This window comes from Salarias fasciatus, chromosome 11 (genome assembly GCF_902148845.1).
Source record: "Salarias fasciatus chromosome 11, fSalaFa1.1, whole genome shotgun sequence".
Lineage (NCBI taxonomy): Eukaryota > Metazoa > Chordata > Actinopteri > Blenniiformes > Blenniidae > Salarias > Salarias fasciatus.
Window position 1 is genome coordinate 6,409,702 of NC_043755.1, and position 22,637 is coordinate 6,432,338.

At 44.7% G+C, this 22,637-nt stretch overlaps 3 protein-coding genes across 3 annotated transcripts; all 3 read left to right on the forward strand.

Annotated features, from left to right (window-relative positions):
* Positions 1 to 856: 856 nt before the first annotated feature.
* Positions 857 to 1,941, forward strand: nppcl (natriuretic peptide C-like). The gene is made up of 2 exons (XM_030103211.1): positions 857 to 992; positions 1,186 to 1,941. The coding sequence occupies exons 1-2, from the start codon at positions 894 to 896 to the stop codon at positions 1,480 to 1,482; spliced, it is 396 nt and encodes a 131-aa protein (XP_029959071.1). The 5' UTR covers positions 857 to 893; the 3' UTR covers positions 1,483 to 1,941.
* A 3,300-nt stretch (positions 1,942 to 5,241) lies between these two features.
* Positions 5,242 to 9,827, forward strand: gapdh (glyceraldehyde-3-phosphate dehydrogenase). Its single transcript, XM_030103172.1, has 12 exons — positions 5,242 to 5,317; positions 5,747 to 5,792; positions 7,123 to 7,222; positions 7,403 to 7,509; positions 7,599 to 7,689; positions 7,944 to 8,059; positions 8,203 to 8,284; positions 8,366 to 8,517; positions 8,648 to 8,726; positions 9,125 to 9,208; positions 9,289 to 9,386; positions 9,465 to 9,827. The coding sequence occupies exons 2-12, from the start codon at positions 5,770 to 5,772 to the stop codon at positions 9,532 to 9,534; spliced, it is 1,002 nt and encodes a 333-aa protein (XP_029959032.1). The 5' UTR covers positions 5,242 to 5,317; positions 5,747 to 5,769; the 3' UTR covers positions 9,535 to 9,827.
* Positions 9,828 to 12,449: 2,622 nt separating this feature from the next.
* iffo1b (intermediate filament family orphan 1b) lies at positions 12,450 to 22,126 on the forward strand. Its single transcript, XM_030103110.1, has 9 exons — positions 12,450 to 13,668; positions 17,214 to 17,274; positions 17,971 to 18,066; positions 18,534 to 18,674; positions 18,771 to 18,955; positions 19,063 to 19,189; positions 19,855 to 19,944; positions 20,316 to 20,446; positions 20,979 to 22,126. Exons 1-9 carry the CDS (start codon positions 12,683 to 12,685, stop codon positions 21,079 to 21,081), a joined length of 1,920 nt encoding a protein of 639 aa, XP_029958970.1. The 5' UTR covers positions 12,450 to 12,682; the 3' UTR covers positions 21,082 to 22,126.
* The last annotated feature ends 511 nt before the right edge of the window (positions 22,127 to 22,637 follow it).

The following is a 22,637-nucleotide window of genomic DNA, read 5'->3' on the forward strand; positions in this document are numbered from 1 at the left end:
CCCAGCATTCAGCCTCTGCCAAGGGGACAGACGCAACAGGAACATCATCCCTTCCAATTCCATCACGGAGCGAGGAGGAGGAGGAGGAGGAGCCAGCGGAGTGAGATAGTGATGCTTCCAGCAGGTGCCAACAAGTGAGAGGTAGCCGAGACAGAAGGAGGGCGATGGAGAAGAGCCTGTGAGCGCAGAAGACACCAGAGCTCAGAGAGAAGACCCCGACAGGTCAGTGTTCTCAGCATCCTCTACACGCTCTCCCGCTGCCACCCTTCATCTGCTTGAACAAAGTGACTGAAGATATCCTGCTTAGATAAAAGTCACGACAACATGTGAAGTTACACCCCCACGTTCTCATTCAGTTAAATTTTAAAGGGAGAACTCTAGAAGACAGATTTATCATTTACTTGGAGCAGAACTTCAAAATTCTCATCCAAATGCAACTCTTTGGTTGATTTATGATCTCTAAATTCAGAATTATTTATTGTATATGTAGAGCTTATTCATAAGTTAACATTTTAGCAGTTCTGTTATGAAATATCAACAGCTTTCTTTACTTTGGGGACATTTAAAATCCAAATCACCGGCGGGGGCTGACGATTCGTTCCAGCTGCATGTCCTACATAAGTGCCTGTGTGTATATATGTAGATATATTTATGCACTGCTGAGCGTATCACTGCAGCAGGATATTTGATGCATGTCAATACAAAAAAGAATATTTGCAGTTCAAAGCCTAAAGACACCAACCAGGTACTGTTTGTATACTTTCTACGTAGTTCCAAATTTTGTCAGGAAAACATAACATGACATGATTTTATTTTTTTTTTTTTTTCTTTTCAGCCGCTGTTTTTTCCAGTTCTCCCCGCCTCAGTTGCTCCTGCTCCGGCCGCCTGCTGCCATGCTGTGCCCGGTGCTGCTCTGTGCCGCTCTGCTCCTCCTGACTCCGCTGGAGATCACAGAGGCTCGCGCTCTGCACCCCTCGCCTGATGCTGTGCAGGTACAGCCGGAGAGACGGATGAAGTAGGAAAGAGGAGGGAGGGGGGGTGGGGAGGATTCAGACTGGATAAATGTGGATCAAAAAGAGGGGAAGCAGAGCAGGAAAGAAAAGGAGAGGAATGAAATTAAATTAGTCTTCCTTGTACTCTCCCTGGCAATTACATTTCTTTTCCTTTTTTTTTTTGAAACTACAGTTCATGGAGCAGTTTATGGATCGCTACAATGACCTTCTGACCCTGGACGACCTGGAGAACCTGCTGAACAGCCAGCCAGAGGAGCAGTCCACCTTCTCCTCCGGGGTCAAAGCGCCCGATTACCCCAAATGGGCCGAGGTGCAGACGCCGCCCGAGACGCCCTGGCTCCGCCTGCTCAAGGGCGCCCTGGTCAATCAGAAGCGGGCAGAGCCGGACCGCTCGCGGAGGGGCTGGAACAGAGGGTGCTTCGGCCTCAAACTGGACCGGATCGGGTCCATGAGCGGACTGGGCTGTTAGTGTGGAGCCCGGAGGGGGGAAAAAAAATGAAAAGACTGGTGGCATCCTTCCTAGGTGATCAGAAAACACAGGAGCAAAAAGGCGTCCGCCTGCAGAGAGGGGTGTTCACGTGTGTGTGTAGACTCTGTGTCGTTCAGTGTCGCTGTAGTGGTTTCATCCAGTAGATCAGACGCTTCAGTTTTATTCCACGTGTAAGTATTAAATTGAATATTAGACCATGTGAGCTGTGTTTACATTAAATGAACATCCTTGGTTGTTTTTAAAGTAATTTGGTAACTTCTGTATTCCCTGCTGTCAGTGTGTGTGTTGTAACTGTAGAGATGTTTGGATATTTTGTGGCCAGGAGATTGTTGATATGTAAAAGCAGCCTTAATGAGCAAACCTGAAGGCACCTGTAATACCTGCTGTTTATTTTTTATGTTGATCTATGATTTGCATGAATAAATGGATTTGACATTTGTCTGTGTTCTGGCTTTCCATAACTTGAGTGCAGCTTCCTTTCTCACCTTTAAGTCCCAGATGATTCGCCCTCTATTGACAGATGTCGTCTCAATTTGTGCTTCAGAATGAAGCTTCAAATTCCCTTTGACAGATTTTTTTTTTCAGCACTTTATGATTTATTAAGTCTTCTTGTGGCTGTCTGGGTGAATTTCTCTCCCCGTCACTCTGCAGTGTGACTGGTCTATTGTTGTTCAGCAAAACAAGTCAGTTGAAATGAAAGTCATTGTATACTAGTTAAGAAAAACACTCATTTTAGAATTAAAATGTTAATCTCCTTTGGAGTATGCAGGAGTATATATTTCACCTTGACTTACAGATTCTTAAAAACAATGACAGTTATGATTATAAAACAGATCAAGGTCAATCACTGCTGCTTTTTTCCTCCCTTTTGTATAAAATAACCTTTTATATGTAAGGTCACAAAATGTATTTCAAACCTTCATTATGAATAAATTTTTGACCACCGAATTAAAATGAATGAACAATTAGGAACACTTTGAACTATAACGCCGTCCAGTTTAATAACTCTGTAAATCAAAAAATAACCATTATTGTACCGGGGCCGGAGCTGCTGTTCTGGATCATGGTCCAGCAGGACTCGTCCTCAGGGACGTGACACAGAGTTTGATGAGAGTGGTGCAGCAGGGGGTGGTTTGGGGGATGACTTCTCCCTGCCTGATTTGTTTTCTTTTCTTTTTTTTTTTTGGAGGTTAAGCTCAGTTCAAATCAGTGGGCGTTGTGCCATTGTTTGGATCGCAACAGCTTTTAATGTCTTATATCTTCTGTGGTTAAAAAGACAGACAGTCCGACTAGAAATGATCCCTGGGGGTGAAACAAAGTTTGCACAGCTAGAGAATGTGGCAGTTGTTGAAAGGGAAGCTCAGTCTCATTGGTACTGATATCAACTTCTGCAGAACTAAGTATGAGGACATTTCAGCATTTATTAAAAAAACAAAAAATGGATCCACTCTCAACTAATAACAACATCCTTGGTTTGAGCTTGTTGTTGTTCTGAGTGGAGCTCGCATAATTGTCAGTGTTCTCACACACAAAAAAAAAAACGCGTTGAACTGTCGACTAGAAACTGCCAGTGTGTGTGAACGTGTGTGTGTGATGGATCAGTCCAGGGTGCAGTCTGTCTTCACCCTCAGTCACCAGCACCGGGATGACTTTCTGCCCTCCGTGACCCTGAGTTAGATCAATGGTCTCTAACCAAGTTACAATTATTTATCGAGTACACTGCAGCCCTGGACTTCCGTTCAGCAGATTTTAATGTAACTTATGAGTTTGTTTTCACAGTGTTATTCATATTAATGATTGCTTCTGCTCAAACTGGCTTAGAAATATTGGCCACTAAACTATGAATTCACTGATTTGGAAAGAGAAAAAGATTAAGTTTTGCTGAAGAACACAAGATGGCAGCATGAGACTTTTTGGTGTTGTTAGTTGGTACATTACCACACACACACACACACACACACACACACCTGCTCATCTGGACTTTGTTCACTCTAACACGGACTGTAAGTTGCATAAATGAGGGCAACTTTTACACGCAGACACCACAGTGTCGGGTTCGATCTCCCGCAGCCTTCTCAGTCTTGCTCTTGCAGCACCTTCAGGAAAGCTAAATACGTGCAGATTTGAAAGAGTTGCTTGAATAACTTTGACGAAACACTGCTGCATTGTCCTTTCTGAAATCTCAGGAATTTGTGGAGACATTTTTCCCCTGTGTTGTTCAACGTGTGTGAAATGTAATTGTTCTGCCGCTCACCTTCCTCTCTGCAGTCATAATCTACAAAAAAATCATGTGATGGGCCTGAGGTAGCATTTACACTACTAAAAGTATAAAATGGGCCAAGCGTTTAGTAGCCGGCCAGTGTCTAATCTTAGCCTGACCTTTCCTTCCCCTCGTTGACCTTAAGCTGCGGAGCTCTGGCCAAGACTGTCATGCATGCAGTCAGGGCAGTGATAGTTCAGCTATGTCCAGACCACTGGTCAGCAGCCATAAAACACTCCGCCGCCGTCCCGTTCAGCCACACCTTGACACAGTAACACGGCCCAGTTTAGGATCTTTTCAGCATACAATTTAAAAAGGTCTTCATTTGATTATTTAACCTAAAGTGCAGTAATTCTGATATCAGCTGGGGAGACGGCCTGCTGAGACGTGGGTAAGGTTTCAAGTCACTGTTGTGGCCGGCCAGGAGGGCGGCGCCGAGCACGGCCATGGGACGTTTCCAGAAACATCCAGACTGCAGGCACTGACCCTTCGTCGAGCCTCTTTCTGTAAAGACTTCTAATATACTCTCACTTCCTCCAACGCACGACTCAGTGCCTACAGTTTGATATTATAACCTTAAAATTGGCAGATTGGACACACTGGATATTCTCTGACTATTATTATTTTGGAGGGAATGTGGAAGTTCAGATGTGTTCACACAGTTGATGGAGAGTTAAACAAAAGCCTCATTATGCAACTTTAAACATATTATAATTTCTCTTCGAGCTGTTTTGTCCTGATGTCAAAAGACAAGCGAGTCACACTGAAGGGAGGCTGAAAGAGCTGAGCTAAAGCAGCTGACATGTCTGAGCAGAGAAAGAAAAGGGAGCACTCTTTATCTAGCATTAGGATGACACACGATGCCAGGACCTTGAAAGCAGCACACATATTAAGACTAAATAACCTGCCAGTGATTTCCAAATATAATTACAAAGCCTTTATTTGTTAGAGTAAATGCAGTCAGACAGGTTGCTGTGCTGGGTGACCTGAGCTCAACTTCTCAGTTCTGCTGAAGGGATGCAGAGGCGGGAAGAGAGGAGCGGCCGCAGAGCCAGTCCAGTCAAGGGTCATGGTCTTTGGCCATTAAATGTCACAGAGAGGAGGACAGAGATCTGATCCCTCGCTTGCTCCCTCTGTGTATCTGGATTTACAGAGAAGGTCAGCAGGGGATACCGCTCTTTTTTCACGCCACTCGATGGACGCTCTAATACCTGGCTATCTATATCAGGAGGAGGAAACTTGATGAAACCGCTCACTAAAGTTATGAAAGGCAGACTGAAGACTGTCAAACTATAGTTTTATAAATAGCATTACAGCAGGGCGATAAAGCAGAAGCTTCTTAAGTGTTGAACTCTTAAGAAAAGAGGTTGCAGAGGCATTTCTGCATGTCTCTATGCAGCTGATGACCTTGACATTCAGAGGGGGCGGGGCGATGACCCGTGACCACAGGGGGGCGGGGCCTCAAACCCTGGACAATCATAAAAAGTCCGAGCCCGACTTTGCTCTTCCCCACTCTCCCAGAGTCGCAGGACAGACTGAGGCATCTCACAAACGGTAAATACCTCACCTCGCAGGGTAAAGTCCACCAGGAAGCCGCGGAGCTTCACAGACTTCTGAAAAATGGAGCTTAATTTATTCCACCTGTCTGCAATCTGCATGCATTTAACTCAAGCCACGTGCATCATTAGCTGTTTTAGAGTTCACTTTACTGCTTTAAGGATACTTATGTGAAATTTAAAGCTGTTATTTTGTGAGTCAAACTCTGTAAATCGAGCTGCCAGTCACCTTAAAACTGTGGATTTGTTGTGAAATTTCCTTAAACTGATAATATTTGCTGAATGCATTGGCTCATTGTGTTTCCACTACTTATCTGAACAGAACATTTGCACAACTGCCTGTCCTCACGTGAAAACTACTGTATGAAATCATAAATGTTCCTGAATCAATATTTAACAAGGACTTGCTTTTGTCTTCTCCCTCCAGAGGACTAAACCAACCCAGGCAAAATGGTGAAAGTCGGTATCAACGGGTAAGACACTGTTTCCTTTCTTAAAAAAAAAAAAAAAAGACTTTGTAAATTAGGTAAAGACCCTGAATATATCAGTTACCCAACAGCATTGGTAAAGCCACACCCCTCCCTCTCTGTGCACATTGGGAGTTGAACACACTTTAAAAAGCATGATACTCATAGAATGGTTATTGTTCAACCTGCAAATGTTGTTCCATGTGCCCACATTTCAAGCTGCTAAAACACATAAAAGTTTGAGGACTGGACATGAAAACAGGAAGGTAGAAAAAAAACCTTTTAAAAGCTGAAATTGCATCACTGCTGAGATAAGAGCTTGTAAACCCACATCAGGACAAGAATGAACCCCAGATTTCACAATCCAGGTGTGACAGTCTTAAATCTAAGAAGCACACGCACACGGATGAGCATAGTTGTGGAGCATGTGCACTAAACAAACATCCAGCTTCTAAAGGTTGGAACAAGAGAATGAACAGACTTTGATGCTTTTATTTGAAGTCTGAAACACTAAAAAGGAATCATTTTTCTCAGCATTGATCTCATAAAGTTGCAGCAGTCTGGTGAATTTGCTGGATTACTCTTCAGTGATTGCTCCTCACTGGTTCGACCTTGTGCTGTGATTAGCAGCACACAGCAGGAGGCCTTAACCATAATTGACCACACACACACACACACTCTCTCTAACGATGAAGAAACACTCTGCTGTGGAGAACAGCTTGTATTCACTAGTTTTCCCATTCAGTCACCCCGGCTGTTCACGTTTCTCTTTGAACTTTGGCCTGCAGCAGATAACAAGCGGGTATTGCCTTTGACATTGGGGTCATCAGTGGGGGTTGTTTTGCTGTCTGAGGCCTGCAGGAGGATGGGGGGAGTGGTGGTCCTGTGCAACTTTAATGCTCCTGAGTGCTCATAATCTGACGTTAAAGTCAGCGCAGGTGTTTTGTGGGCGGTCTCTGTTCCTCCCACTCTTGCCGCCCCCCCAGTGTCAGAACAGAGCGTATCTGTGTTGGGATTTTGAACCTGAGGTTAAATAGTAACTCGGCCACTGATCAAACACTGCACTGCCGTCACCAGGATTACCACATTGGAGGTTAATTTCGACTTTAGCCCCCAGAGAGGACGGTGTCCACCCCCCCAGCCCCTCCCCCCTGAACCCTGTCCTTTCTCTGTAGAAGACTGTTAACTCAAACTGTGAATTGTGAATTGTTGAATGAGTCTCTGCAGCTCATTTTAAGTCCTGGAACTTTCACACATGGCCCTGCTCTGGTTTATGTGGTGTGATGCTGCCACCTAGAGGCCAGGTTAACGACTGACTCCTCGTTTCTCCACTCAGATTCGGCCGCATCGGTCGTCTGGTGACCCGAGCTGCTTTCCACTCCAAGAAAGTGGAGATTGTGGCCATCAATGACCCCTTCATCGACCTGGAGTACATGGTAACGCCGCTGCGCTGCTGGCGCTCATCTCGCATCTGAAAAATTCATAGTCCAAGCAAATGTTTGTGCAACGGCATCTAAGGAAAAAAAGTTCATTTAGTCACTTCTTCCCTTTTCTGAATGCATTTCATTTTAACATGTTTTTCTTTGGTTAAAAGTTTGTTTTCACCTCTCTTTTAGGTCTACATGTTCAAGTATGACTCCACCCACGGCCGTTTCAACGGAGAGGTCAAGATCGAGGGCGACAAGCTGGTCATCGACGGACAGAAGATCAGCGTTTTCCATGAGTCAGTTCATCTTTCATTAAAGGCTTTCTGTCTGCAAAAAAATGGTTGATTTGATCTTAATTTCACACTAACATATTTGCTTTTTGTAGGAGGGACCCTGCCAACATCAAGTGGGGGGATGCTGGAGCCCAGTATGTGGTGGAGTCCACTGGTGTGTTCACCACCATTGAGAAGGCCTCTGTATGTACTCACTTCTGTCACGGATCAGAAAATATAGTCTCATTTCATTCTTTTTTTCTAATTTGAGGTTTATCATGAAATAAACTATTTTGATAGTTTTTCCTGTTAACGTTTTTAATTTAAAAAAAAAAAAAAGATGATGCAGGAAACAGCCACTCAGATTCTTAAGTGATTGTTTTCAAGAAATGTGCTTCCATGCTTAACATGATGTGCAGAGAAGTACACAGATTTAATGATTTTCTCCTTTTTCATAGGCTCACTTGAAGGGTGGTGCCAAGAGAGTCATCATCTCTGCACCCAGTGCCGACGCTCCCATGTTTGTCATGGGTGTCAACCACGAGAAGTACGACAACTCCCTCCAGGTCGTCAGGTATGGATGGAAATGTTTATCCCCGTAAACACAACCCTGGGTATCAAACCACCTGACTCGGGGCTGAAAGTGCCCTGCTCGAGGGCTCTGTCTGGCATACAGAGCGATATTATTATAAAAACTCTCCCATTTGTTCTCATCAGCAATGCTTCCTGCACAACTAACTGCCTGGCGCCCCTGGCAAAGGTCATCAACGACAACTTCGGCATCATTGAGGGCCTGATGGTGAGAACTGACGCGCTTCACCCCACCGCAGTGAGGACGAGCAGCTGAAGCTGAACTCCACTTGCTGTCTTCGTCCCTCAGAGCACAGTTCACGCCATCACCGCCACCCAGAAGACCGTGGACGGTCCCTCCGGCAAACTGTGGAGGGACGGCCGCGGCGCCAGCCAGAACATCATCCCCGCCTCCACTGGCGCCGCCAAGGCTGTCGGAAAGGTCATCCCTGAGCTCAACGGGTCAGTGCCAGGAACTGTAATACTTTCTATCCTAGTAGTAACATGAGTTACTGTTAATAAGGTGGGAGAAGACTGCTGTAAACGTTGAGCTTCTGAGTTTGTGTATGTTCCCTTTGTTTTTTGTCTCCAGCAAGCTGACTGGTATGGCTTTCCGTGTCCCCACTCCCAACGTGTCTGTGGTTGATCTGACTGTCCGCCTGGAGAAACCCGTGAGTAACTGCACTTAAATATTCACATTGTTAAAACCAAAATCATTCATTTGCTCCAAATATTTCCAGTTTGAAAGGGCTTACTGTTGCATACAGCAGTTTCGGTGCATTGATTCATGATGATTACGCATCATGGGGGATTTTGAGACGGCTCTCCAAAGTTGGTGTTGTCATTTTACATATTCACATAGAAGCAAGAAGTTTTGTGACATATTGCATCAAACTCTGGAAATACCTTTTGTAACATTGCAGACCAAGCTGAACGGGACTACATGTTTTATACATGTTCTAATATCTGGGATTACAGTCCATGAATGTGTTGTCCTACTAAAATGTGTAGGAGAGGTCTGTTTATCTTTCTCATTTCAACACAAAACCACGTGTTTTCTTCTCCACAGGCCAAATACGACGACATCAAGAAGGTTGTGAAGGCTGCAGCTGATGGACCCATGAAGGGCATCCTGGGATACACAGAGCACCAGGTCTGTTCAGCTGACCGATGCCTCCTGTTCGTCTTATCGGTGAAGTGACTCATCAGCATGGTTTTCTTTTCCTCCTGCAGGTCGTCTCCACAGACTTCAACGGAGACACCCACTCCTCCATCTTTGATGCCGGCGCTGGCATCGCCCTCAACGACAACTTTGTCAAGCTGGTGTCATGGTGCGCCCTCGCCGTTGATTACGTTCATGCTCTGGTGTATTTAACGCGATGCTCACCGACTCTTTTCTCACTCAACAGGTACGACAACGAGTTCGGCTACAGCAACCGCGTCTGCGACCTGATGGCCCACATGTCCACCAAGGAGTAAACCGGCCTGCCGACGGTCGGCGTACGACACCTCGACGTCCACATTCTCCTCAATCCAGAGTTAGAAACGTACAGCCCGTGACTCTGCCTGGTTCCATCTGATAGTCGACCCATCACATGCCTGAGGAAGGCCCCACAGAGCAAATGAAAGATTTAAATTGGTGACCAATTGTTTTTTATTTGTTAAAGTCCCTGTTCTGTTCTCGTGTTGGATGAAGCTGTGAGAGTCTTATCTGCCTGTAGCGCTGAGGCGCTGCATGTCAGTGGTGGAATAAAGTCCTTTGTTTGTGAGAATCCTGGCTTCCTAATTCTTCCACACTGCACACTACCTGTTCATGAAGAAGCTGCTCTGCTGGCGTTCATGCGGTTGGTTGATGTGAACAGATCAATATGCATTTCATCTTGTGGAACTGCACAAACTTAAATTTACAACGTATTGAATTTAAAGTGACAAGGCCTCGTGACAGCTCGGCTTCACTGGTGTACTGGAGAGGTTTTCCATTTTACCCCGATCTGTTCAGTCTCGGGCTGCTTGGTGGAGCAGTGGTTAGCACGCTCGCCTCAGGAAACGTTTCATGGGTTTAAATACTGTGTGTGTCTCGCTCTGGCAGTCCTGTGCAGGATGGGTTGTGTAGCTTCCTGTGAGCAAGAGGAAAGTTTTATTTTTTTTTTCAATTCTGTCCTCAAAGTGATGGAAAAAGGAACGTTCATAAATTGAGATTTGATCATTTTCAAGGTGAGAAGTGAATTGACAACTGAATCGTTTTTGGATGAGCTTTTATTTTAAAATGTCAGAAAGGAATCTCGGTGTGGAACTCCTTGAAGGTTAAGTAATTTTTTCATTATCTAGACCCACTTGGTCCTTCTCAGGGTCGCAGGGGGCCGGAGCCAATCCAGGCGGGGTCCACCCTGAACGGGTCACTAGTCTGGCGCAGGGCCAACACATCCAGACAGCCGTTCACTCCGAGGGGTGATTTAGAGTTGCCAAATAACCTGACATGCATGTAATTAACATGAAGGAAGTCGGAGTATACCCAGAGGGAACCCACACACACATGAGGAGAACATGCAAACTGCACACAGAAAGGCCCTGAGCCTCGGCTGGTATTTGGACCGAGGACCTAGTTGCTGTCAGGCAAGAGCGCTAATCACTGCCCCACTATTTAGCCCGGCCTGTACGTGTTAGTTTTGGCCCGTAGTGGATGATGAGCCCTTACTTCTTGAACTGTATCGTCCTCTACCTCAGTCAATGCCTCCCCTGAACTCGCAACCTCTCAATCTGCATCTATCACTCCCTGTGGAGCCTCATCATCTGACAAGTCTATATCAGAGTCTCCATCAATGATTCTGATCAGAATTGTCCCTGCCTCAGTCAGCAAACTGGCTCTTGCTGTATTGTGAAAAACGGGTAGAAAAATAGATAGCTCATCCTGATGTTCTCTATGGAGGACACACATATAAAAAAGACTTTTTTTTATGTGGAAACATAATTACATTGTTCTGAAAACTCAACTAAATTATTCCTTAAATATTCATTCACTGGAATCAATCTGAATATTTAACTCATAATTAAACAGTTTACATTTACCTTTATTCTTTCCTTAAGATGGGCTCACTGTGATGCCTGACATTTTGAAGAATCAGGAAGAGAATTCTGTCTAGATCTCACTCCAGCACATTTCATATCATTGAAAACCCCGGGATGGCCTCTGTAAGGGCTAACAGGAATTAACACAATGGCATCTATGGCTTCAGAGATACTGACCAAAAACAAATGTCCCCTACTGAGGGCAAAAATGAATTACTGGGTCTCAGGAGGATAGAACAGGGACGTTTAGTCTCATACAATAAGACTGGTGCCAGGTGACTCAACACCATCTAGTGTATAACTGAGGTACAGCTTAATTTTTACATAGTGCCCCATTAGTCGCGTGAAGACTGTCAGTCCTCCATACAGTATACTGAGGCTCGATTATGTGGCAAATAAACTTACAAAAATCTGATGAATATATTAAAAATGCAGTTTTGTTGCACTCAGTAGGTGTCTCAGAAATTAATCCACTATTTATTGTTAAATTTCTCCTATTATTTTATTAACATATTTTTGATTTGTTACACAAACTGGAGCTTAGTTTGAGGCAGGAGTGCAGCTGAGGTTAACTATGAAAATAAGCTACATAATAAAATACACAGCATCCTGGAATATTACATATTTCATAAGATAAGATTTTCTTTTGTAACCAAAAATACATAACTATCACAAAATATTTGAAAGCTTTTATGTTCTTCCTATAGTAGAAAAATAACTGATGAAACATTTTTTCATTCATATTCCAACTATTAGAGAATCATTTGTAAAGAGATCTTCAATCAGAATGAAATCCAGTAATGAACTTAAAGACATGTTGAAGGGGTTGTGTGATCTGTTGGTTTTGGTGTTTTTGAACGTGTTTTGACGGAGCTGAAAGGGATTTTTATGAATGAAATCAGAGTGTTTTCTTTTAGATGGTCGCCAATCATGTAGAATTTATTCATTTCAGAGATCCTCTGCTATTTTTTTTTTGTGAACTTAATTGTACCTCTCTGCTTAGTCTGTTATCCTTGAATAATTTGTTGGGATCTGAATGATTGTTGGTGGAACAGAAACCCCCTGCAGGGAGGTGACGGCGCGCACAGTGCGCCTCTGCTCGGGTCTTTACGGTAGACGGCTCTTCCAATCCCGCAGCCCGGCTCCAGCCTGCGGTCATTGCTTGTTGCCAGAACTTCAGTGACGCGGTGACACCGGATTTTCTTTGTTATTCATTCATCCTCTGCGTCTTTTTCTTCATTTCATTTTCTCGCTTCTTTTGCAAAGCATCCGGCGGAGGCGCGCGCCCGGCGGTCTGCACCGTCCCACCCCCCTCTCAGTCCGTCCGCTGGCTTCAGGATGATTTCTTTATCCTCACACGCCGTCAGAGAGCAGTGATCCATCAGTTAAGACCTCTTGGCTTTAAGGATAAGATAGTTTATTTAGACGCGGGTTATATAATCGGGCAGGCTAAATACTGGCGTTTTGCGCGCGGGCCTTCGTGGTGGTTTAGCTCGAGCCTGAGAGAAATTCATCTATTTATTTCTATTCTGCTGTAGAGAGACTATTCCCGTCCGTGTTCATGCCAGATCTGCAGCGCTTCAGTTTTCCATACCATAGCATGAATCCATTGTTGGGGGGCAACACGCATCTCCAACAGCACCCGCAGCAGAGCGACGCCCCCGGACACCCCGACTCCCCCTCCGGCCTCCTCCCCGACGCCGTCTTCGGTGATCCGGACCCGGCGTCGTTTCTTCTGGGGGAGCAGCCCGGCTCGGGGCCCGAGCAGCCGGGGCCTGACTTCACCGCAGCCTCGCAGGCTTCACCTTTCCTCCACCACAGCAGCCACTTCCACCCCCGGGCCGTGCCGCACCCCCCCGGAGCCATGGCCCTCAGGAACGACCTGGGCTCTAACATCAGCGTCCTCAAAACGCTCAACCTGAGGTTCAGGTGCTTTCTGGCCAAGGTGCACGAGCTGGAGCGCAGGAATAAGATCCTGGAGAAGCAGCTGCAGCAGGCGCTGGACGCCAACAAGGGCTGTCAAGGTGCGTGCTGCGAGAGCGCCGCGCGCACGCAGGAGACAGGTGTGCAGACCGGCTTTGTGGGGACCATCCCGCTCCGGCCCGGCTCCCTGCCCTTCCACAACACCAACAACTCCGCCCGGAGGCCCACCACCCTCTTCACGCCTCCTCTCCCCTCGACCTTGCCGCCGTCCACCGCTGAGAGCGCGAGCTCGGCCCAGCCCGGCGCGCCCGGGAACCCGGCCATCACCATCAGCCAGGCCTCCCCCTGCGTGGACTCCCCCGGCTCTGCGCCCAAACCGGGCCCCGGCAGCAGCAGCACGGGCACCTCCACACACCCTCCCCCGCGGTTCCTCCCTGGCACCATCTGGTCTTACAACCACACCCGCAAGTTCGGGCCCAGCTCGGAGCGCCTGACCAGCCCCGGGGTGTCCTGGATGCACCCTGATGGGGTGGGGGTCCAGATCGACACCATCACCCCTGAGATCAGAGCCCTCTATAATGTCCTGGCCAAAGTGAAGAGGGAGAGAGACGAGTACAAACGCAGGTAAATGGGGGAAAAGCCCTTTTATTGTGCCTTTAACAGTCCTTTAATGGTATTTTTTATTGCCCCGTTGCCCCGGGCCTGTCTTGAGTGTGTGTAATGCTCCACTTTAGAGCCATGAGCAGAGCTGGAAGGCAGCTGCAGACCAGTTGTCTCTGCAGGAGAGCAGAGTCAGCACAAATCCCCCCCACATCCATCACCTCCAGTCAGCATTCGCTCCACGTCTGAGCACAGGGGCAGGTGCTGCTGCTACAAATACACCCCAAACATTAGCAGGACTCCAGCTAAATATAAAGCAGAATGAAGGTCAAAGCCCTGCAGTTACTGTCAGGATCATGATGGGGCGCAAATGATCAGCTGGTGCAAAGTTTGACTCATTCATGGTCGGTTTTGTCACGTTTTAGGAAGCAGTGATGCTGTCAGCTCGTCCTGGATTCGCTCCCACAGCGCTGAGAACACAATATATTCTGATTTACAAACTTTATGTTCAAACCATTTAATTTAACATCTGACCCTGTCCTTGCCCTGCTTTTGTTGTGATCAGTTGTGAACCTCATCCTTCAGGGTTGTGAACGTGATAATGATCCGAAGACCAAAACAAAGAGGTTTTAAATGTTATTAACAAAATGACAAATAATTGATTGAGCGGCTTACATTAAAATCTTGCAGGGTATTTGCTGCCTTGACCGTTTGGTACCCAAAAGTGATTTGTTGTTTTTAAACGTTTGTCTGACTGTAGCAGTGATTATTTATGCCTTATTTTACTTTAAATGAACGCAGATTGTAACTGATTTACTCTTCAGGATGAATGAAGTTGTTGAATATTGAATCATAAGGATTTTGAGCCATGAACTCACCTGACAGCCTCACCAGCTGCTACAGTATTTAAAGCCTTTAATCTCCAGTTTATGAAGATATCTCTATTTGTATGGAGGTCAAGATTTTCTCACAATATGTTGTGTCTTTTTTTGGTGGATTATTCCTTGAATTCAATGGAGAAACACAACAAATCTAAAAAAAAAAATAAAAATCACTTTCAGTTTGAAAGGAAGTAGATTGTGAGACTGTGTTTAACCATGAAGACATGAAAAAACAACCCATACCAAACACTACATTGTCTTTATATTTCTATCAAAACACAATCACACCGGAGCTCGTCACATTAATCCCACTGAAGCAGGGCAGGATTACTAAAAACCTTCATCCAGCTCATCCTCTTATTGTCGCCCCTGACACAAACACATCTTGTAAATACTTGTGTTTTCCCTCAATAGTCAATCACCCCTTTCTGAGGGATCACGAGTCATTAGCTTCCCTTCAATGCAGTTCATTATTTCTACCACTAAGCTGCTTCTTTCGGGGTTTTTCTTGTGTGTTTTTGTGGGTGCAGCTTGTCTGAGGGTTGGTGGATTACGTATTACATGTCGTAATTAAATTCCAACAAGCCCCATTATTGAATTCTCTCATATTATCTCCAGATGAGCAGCCATGCATTCTTCACACAGGACAGACCGACGACAGCATAGTAGACTCTTTGTGAATGAGGCAGAAGGACGACTGCAGGGCCGAGAGAGAGTGTGTGTGTGTATGTGTGTGTGAGCACATGTTTTCTTGGAAACCCTTCTTTTGTTTGCCTTTTCTTTTTTAACAAAAGGAGATCTTCTTTCTGTACCTGTGAGTCCAGGTGTGTGGTGTACGTTGTCCTGCTCAGCCTAACTGTGTGTGATCAGTTTACCTCGGGACAATGAGGACGTCAACGCCAGTTTCTCCAGGCGAAACTCAAATCTGGTTCCCTCCCTCTAAAACCTCGCTGTACACCTTTTCTATCTCAGGTTTTCTCTTGAAGCAAACCCGATACAAACCCGAACGTTCTCCCTCTTTTCACGCTCTCCTGCCCTCCGCTGCGTAGCTCGCCCGCTCGCTCGCTCGCTCGCTCGCTCTCCCTCTGCCCTCCACGCCGCATCTGCAATGCAGCAACACACAGCAAACTGTGGCTGCTGGAAGGAGGCTCGTCCTGCAAGAGGAAGCACTTTTCGATTTTCTGCGCGCTCTCACCTGACTGATCAAACAAGCATCCCCTCACTGACAACAACAAGCCGCGTTTCATGACTCAGTTTGTTTCAGATTTAGTATTCCCTCAAGGTTCCCCGTGTGCCGCAGCATTCTGCATTTCAAACAGCGTTTCTACAGCAGACTGCAGAGGGTGGGCTTGAGTGTGTGCGATGTGAAGTCGCCGAATCTGAGATCACACACTGGGGCTGTGTTCAGGCTTTTAGATGTATTAACGTGCAGATTCATGAGCCAGTCATCTGAGCTCCATCAAGGTGGCACACAAATCATTTGTCAGAGAACCAGTAAATCTCTTTCATACACACATATATCTGTCTTTTAGATCCTTGCGTTTGATGACGTTTACCGCTCTAATAGTATTCTGCCGTGGTTTCAATGGAGCAGCTTTATATTCTAATGTCTGATTTAAGCGAAATAGGCAGGAATCTAGTCGTTATTCTTAAGATCACACAGTGCTCTCCTGCTGCTTTAGTGGCCTGTAAAGTACTTTACATTGACATATTAGAACTTCGATGTCTTGCTCAAGGACACGTGGACAGTGAAAGATGGGGGATCAGACCAGTGACATTCTGATGGAGAGACGCCTCGCTCTCCCAGCTTAGCCACAACATTTAAAAGTCTTCCAGCCACCAGAGACTGAGGGTGCTGAGGCCTTTTGTCTGCATAGATTTGCATTTCTGACAACAGTTTTTGAAACTTCCCAGTGCTTTTAATTTGGCGAGTGTAGACGTGTCTGTCAGCATTTTGATTCACTGTAAGACTGTGGAAAATCGGAGATCTGTGGATCTCTGCTGTGTTTCTTAGACTCAATCTCAGGAGGTGATTTAGAAAATTAACCCTCAGAATTGAGCGCCAGGTCAGATATGGTTTATGTTGGAAGATGCCGATAGAGGCAGACCATTAAATCAGCCCGGCTGATTTATGGCTTTTTGTCCACTGCGGAGTCATTGGGAAGTTCAAACGCAATATGCATCATGGTCACAATTACAAACTGTCCAGAACTGCATCACCATTAAAAAACAGGAAAAACAACACAGTTATTGATCTCCCTAAAGCCTAGATCACCCCTCTGTGGGTCCTGCTATTAGCAGTCAGTGTGCTGTAAAGCCAGCTTTCATTACTTTGCTGTAATTCTTGTAGCACAACATGAGCTTTTTTTTCCTGATTATCTTGGAGCTATCGATGTAGGCCTGTGTGTTAAAGGAATGTGGTGCATACTCAAAGGATCAGTGCAGGATGAAGACATCAGGGCTGCAGGTGGTACTGCATTGATGTCTTTTTCATTAAGACAATCCAAATATCGGCTTGATCAGTCAGTGGTAATGAGGGACATCTCTGCACCTGGTACATGGCCGATCTACCAGTATCTACTCAATAATGGTCTGCATACTGTGGGCTTTGTTTGATTGCTCATCTAAAAAACAGTTTACGTCATATTTATAATTGTGTGTGTGTGTGTGTGTGTGTGTGTGTCTCAGATGGGAAGAAGAATACACCATGAGGACGGACCTGCAGCAGAAGATTGCAGATCTTCAAGAGGTGAGATCATCATGTTTATGTGAGAGTAAACCTCCGTTCCCACTGTGGGGACGAACGTCTGTCTGCGTAGTGGAAGTTCTACGGTGAGGTTAGATTTAGTCACGGTTGGGGTTTGAGTAGAAATGAAGTGTGTGAAACCTCAGGTGGCCTGTTTTTAACAATCCGTCAATCATTTAAAGATTGCTTGTCTTCACACATCGGACTTCTTTTGAGTAAACATTTGACCTTTTTTTTTTAATAAAAAGGCAGGCTTTGACAGTCTTTAGTGTTCTCAGCATTGAATGACCGTATTTGAGCTTCCTGTCGTGTCTTCATGAACCCGGCGGTTTGTGGGCTTCCTGTATGTGTCAGTGTTTTTCTTCACGTGCAGCAATTGCTGGGAATCCGTACCTGACCTTACGCATCAACTGTGTACCACAAGACAAACAAGGCACACCTCTGGAGACTATAGAGAGCCCGGCCATTACTGTAGCATGTATGAATCAGTCAGCGGCGAGTAAAGAGAGTTAAAACCTCAGCAGAATCTTCCCAGAGTTCATTATGCTGTCAGAATTTCTGATGTTTTCAGATGAAGACTTGGTTTTGTGCCAATGTCATGACGTAACCTACAGTTTGCAGAGAAGCTTTAATGGATGTGTGTGTGTGTGTGTGTGTGTGTGTGTGTGTGTGTGTGTGTGTGTGTGTGTGTGTGTGCAGGACCTGCAGGAGAGCGAAGGCTGTCAGGACGAGCTGGCTCTCAGAGTTCAGCAACTGAAGGCAGAACTGGTTCTCTTCAAAGGCCTCATGAGCAATGTGAGACACACACACACACACACACACACACACACGCACACAAACAAATTTCTGTCTGTCTCTCGTCGTTACATCTATTTGTTACTCCACTTTTCTGCCATCTGTTCTTTCTTTCTTTTGTTTGATGTTTAAGGAATTACAGTCGTACTTTTCCAGCATTGTGCAAATGGTGGTACGGGGAAGAAAACACTGCAAGTCAGAGAGTGAAATGTTAATGTTTTTCTGTAATCAGTTAACAAAATACGAAGTGAATCTGGGACGAAATGTCAGTATTTCATGGTTTGCATTCTTACAGTATTAATTCATATACAGTAGTTCATGCTGTTTCTACCAGGATGAGGATTAAAGTCCATGACAGACACTAATTTGTAGGAAGGGCGTCTCGGTTTGGCGCAGTCCTGTGTTCTAATCTCGCTAACTGCTCAATGTTGTTTTGATTGTAAAGATTGTCTCCATTTTCTGTGTAGAATTTGTCAGAGTTGGACAGTAAAATCCAGGAGAAAGCCATGAAGGTGGACATGGACATCTGCCGCAGGATCGACATCACCGCTCGTCTGTGCGACGTCGCCCAGCAGAGGAACTGTGAGGATGTGATCCAGATGTACCAGGTACCAGAGCCGAGACGGACCCGTTCACGTTCTCACCTTTACTTCTTTTAATGTTTATGTTCATGTATTGACGTTTTTGACATCCTGTCTCTGCAGGTTCCGAACAACCAGCCCTCCCTGAACTGCCGCCGCAAGCAGACTCCTCTGTCTTTTAACGGGAGCGAGTGCGACGAGCCCGTCAGCACCTCGGAGAGCGACGGGGGCGTGGTCAAAGACGAGGAGCACTGTGGCTCGTCGGCCAATCAGATCAACGAGGAGATGCAGAGGATGCTGAACCAGCTGTGAGCCGTCTGACTCTGTGTTGTAATGGAGGTTATGTAAGCGTCCTTCGGTCTGGCACCTCCACTAATCATCTCGCACTTTTTTTTTTTTTTCCCCCTCATCCCAGGCGTGAATGTGAGTTTGAGGATGACTGCGACAGTCTGGCCTGGGAGGAGACCGAAGAGACACTGCTGCTGTGGGAGGACTTCCCAGGATGCACTCTGCCTCCAGATCCCGCCCACCCGCCCGGAGAGGTAGGCTGTGGTCTCTTTAGGCACGTGTAAAAGTGGAAGCAACACGCAAACACACATCGTTGTAAAAACAGTAACCTTTGTCTAAAATAAGGTGGTAGATGAGGAGCGTGTTGCTGATCATGGTGTTTTATACCCAGACTGTAACGACTACAGCTGCTTTATCAAGACACTGTTACTTTATAAATATTGAGTATTCTATGTCTGGCTTTAGGAAAGAGTGACTTGGCCTGTCGAGCTAAGAGGGCGACGATATGCGTTTATAGCATCGGTTCAAATTTCGACGTAGAAGAATGGAGCTGATATCTCTGCAGAGGACTCTGGCATTGCTCAGATCACTTGACCTCCAGCGCTCTGCTTTAGCAAAGCCATTTTAGGACACACTCAGACACACACACACACACACACAGCTCCAGTGTTGTTGTCCGGTTTGTTTGTTTCCCAGAAATGCATGTCGGTATTTGTTTTCATTACCCGGCTGTGAGTCTGCTGGGCCTTCGCTGCATTAGTCAGTGAAATCTGAGCTGTTGGGAGCATAAAGTCAGCTGTGCTTTAACTGTTGTATTAAAATTAGTGTCTGGCGAAGAGAACACGAGCACGCGTCTCTGTAATTGTCAGTTCATTTTGTCACATGTCGACACAGTGAGAGTCACTCTTGTCTTTCCCAGGAGGACTGTCTGGAAAAGGTGATTAACGACACTGAATGTCTGTTCAAGTCCCGAGAGAAGGAATACCAGGAAACAATTGACCAGATTGAGGTCAGACACTTCCTGAGTATTTCTAAGCCATTTTCAGCCTTTTCCCTGTTTATGTATGTGTGTAATAGATGTTCAGAATTTGTTATGACTGTGCATTTGTTAGGCTTACTATGTATTTTATGCACAATATTCATGTAAAAAAGGAATTCTCATGATCTGTTTTCACCATTCTTTTGTAAACCAACATGTTTAGCACACTATATTCTTTTAGGAAGCTTTTCATAGTTGTGTAAGGCTGAACGGATGTAATTTGCTTCAGGCCCGTAGCTTACTTAGACTCATCCAGAAACTAACAGGACTTTAACAGCAACAAAAGATGAGAACATTAAAAACTGTTTGGATCATTGAGCGTTTGTGATCTCTGACACCAGCTGGAACTGGCCACAGCCAAGAGCGACATGAACCGACACCTGCACGAGTACATGGAGATGTGCTCCATGAAGAGGGGCCTGGACGTGCAGATGGAAACCTGCAGGAGGCTCATCACTCAGAGCGGAGACAGGTACACACACGCAAACACACACACACAGACACACACACACAGACAGACAGACTTACACATGTTACACGTTATGTTTCCACTGTGTTTTTTAATTTTCTCTAAACTTGAATGAGTCATAATTGTATCACTGTAACCTCAAGCAAACCTGAAAATGCAGTCACTTGGACTGTTTTTGAACTGTTATGTTGTAAAAACTGACACTAGATTCATAAAAACCTCTCTTTATCTTTGGTATATTGGAGTTAAATGTGTCAGTCTCATGCACTTATAGGCAGAAATTCATGTTTCCTCAAATACAAATGTTTGGCATCACTTTTCATTCATGTTTGCTTTGAATGTCTCATATTTTTAATGAATTTTTTTTTTTTTTTTTAAAGAAATGTTATAGTAAGATCACTTTTCTTATAAAGAGTGAACAACAACGACAAGCTTGTTTACAGGCCGTTTTCCAACTGCAGTCTTAGTAATATTTATTCCCAAATGAAGTGAAATGCTTCTCAAATAACCACACGCTCGCATGTGTTTCTCTCAGTAACTCTACAGCACCGGTGGCGACTGAGGAAAGCGACCAGAGAGAAAATGACAGGTCGTCAGCGTCTCCGCCTTCATCTTCATCGAACTCCAACAAATCCTGACGTCTCCTGACTCCGGCCCGGTCGGAGACTGCGGTGACCTCTGACCTCTGCTGCACTTAGCCACAGTACCACACAGACCCACGACACACCCGTAGATAAGGCTTCACTGTTTACATATCAACATGTTTATTTCCTGAGTCATAATGCTAATTGAGCTGAATCACTGAGACTGTGGAGACGGAAAAACTATGAAAAGTTTGAATTGTTAGGAGATGGTTTGTCAGATCAAAGATTCTCGACTTATGTGAAAAAACAGACATTTTCTGCTTAATGTAGTTGGACTTGAAGAAAGCAACGCACTGCACACACCAACAGACAGTATCTAATAATATCATGGACATTTTCATGTAACCTGCTGTAAAGCGACTGGAGCCTCACGAAGTTCACTCCTCACAGACTGCAGTCCGTCCTCTGGAGAGCAACCGTTAAACCAGGATGGCAGTAGCATCAATATTAGCAGCTCATCCTGGAGGTGATTCTCAGCCAACGTTTGGGTCTAGAGCTTCACATTTGAGTTGAACAAGATGTCGTGTTTCAGCGTTTTACTGCCTCGCAGCTGCTTGTTAGAGTCAGGGCTGAAGCAGATGTTAGATCACAGATACAATGTAAAGTATGTTTAAAAAAAAAAAAAGAAGTGTGGCGGGGGAAAAAAATACAGTAACATTATTCAGAGTAGTTGGTTCTCAGACTGCTGACATGGCTCCGGTCTGCATTGTTCTGCCCCATAAACGAGATTTTGGTCCTTTTAGTTTACAAAACTGTGAATTACATTTGTGAAAATTAAGGCCAGTATCATTTTCTTTTACAGGTACATTTAAATCTGACCTTAAATCAATTGATAAAGGGTCAAACAATTCTCAGAGCATTTGCAATAATGCTTAAAAGTACTTAACAGCGTTGTTGTAAGTTGCATGTAAATATCACAGCTATTGTGGTACCGAACTACTGTTGGCACAGAAATCCTGCCTAGAACAGGTAAACAAACTGATGTCTGTGAGAAAACTGAAGAAGATGAATTTGAGAATAAATAATTTAGTATTTTAAGGAAAGGTTTAGACCTAATTAGCACTAATGAGTCAGTTTTCAATATTTCATGACTGCAAAAAGTCTGTGAGATGCTGTGAATGACGAAAGTCTATTGTAGTCTAAAAACATGTATTTTGTGTTTCTCTGGATTAGTTGAACGTTTTTAACCAAAAAAATCACAGATTTTCCTCAATTACAGCGGTGAAGTAGGTGAAGCAATATTTTTATAAATTAATATGATGAATTTGCTTTTTTTCCTGAATCAACATTTAACTTATGCAACAAACATTTACTTTTTAATCATTTGAAATAAAATGATAATAAGTGGAGGATAAAACAATTAATTTGATGAATGCATTTTAGCACTTAATTTGTTTTAGTAGTGAGGAGACAAATGAATACGATAAGATAGTTTTAGTGCAAAATCCTTGAGTCTAACAGGCTATATAACAAGTCTGAGGATATGTTAAGTTAGTTAAATTAATCCAATTAGCATGAAAATTGATTAATTATATCCAAACAGCTCTGAA

Bases quoted from the DNA above. Each gene is read 5' to 3' on its own strand.
- nppcl (XM_030103211.1), top strand. From the start codon at position 894: ATGCTGTGCCCGGTGCTGCTCTGTGCCGCTCTGCTCCTCCTGACTCCG. The intron at 993-1,185 runs GTACAGCCGGAG...TTGAAACTACAG, and splicing joins CCTCGCCTGATGCTGTGCAG to TTCATGGAGCAGTTTATGGA.
- gapdh (XM_030103172.1), top strand. From the start codon at position 5,770: ATGGTGAAAGTCGGTATCAACGG. The intron at 7,510-7,598 runs GTCAGTTCATCT...TGCTTTTTGTAG, and splicing joins AAGATCAGCGTTTTCCATGA to GAGGGACCCTGCCAACATCA. The intron at 8,518-8,647 runs GTCAGTGCCAGG...TTTTGTCTCCAG, and splicing joins GTCATCCCTGAGCTCAACGG to CAAGCTGACTGGTATGGCTT.
- iffo1b (XM_030103110.1), top strand. From the start codon at position 12,683: ATGCCAGATCTGCAGCGCTTCAGTTTTCCATACCATAGCATGAATCCA. The intron at 19,945-20,315 runs GTCAGACACTTC...CTCTGACACCAG, and splicing joins AAACAATTGACCAGATTGAG to CTGGAACTGGCCACAGCCAA. The intron at 20,447-20,978 runs GTACACACACGC...TGTTTCTCTCAG, and splicing joins ATCACTCAGAGCGGAGACAG to TAACTCTACAGCACCGGTGG.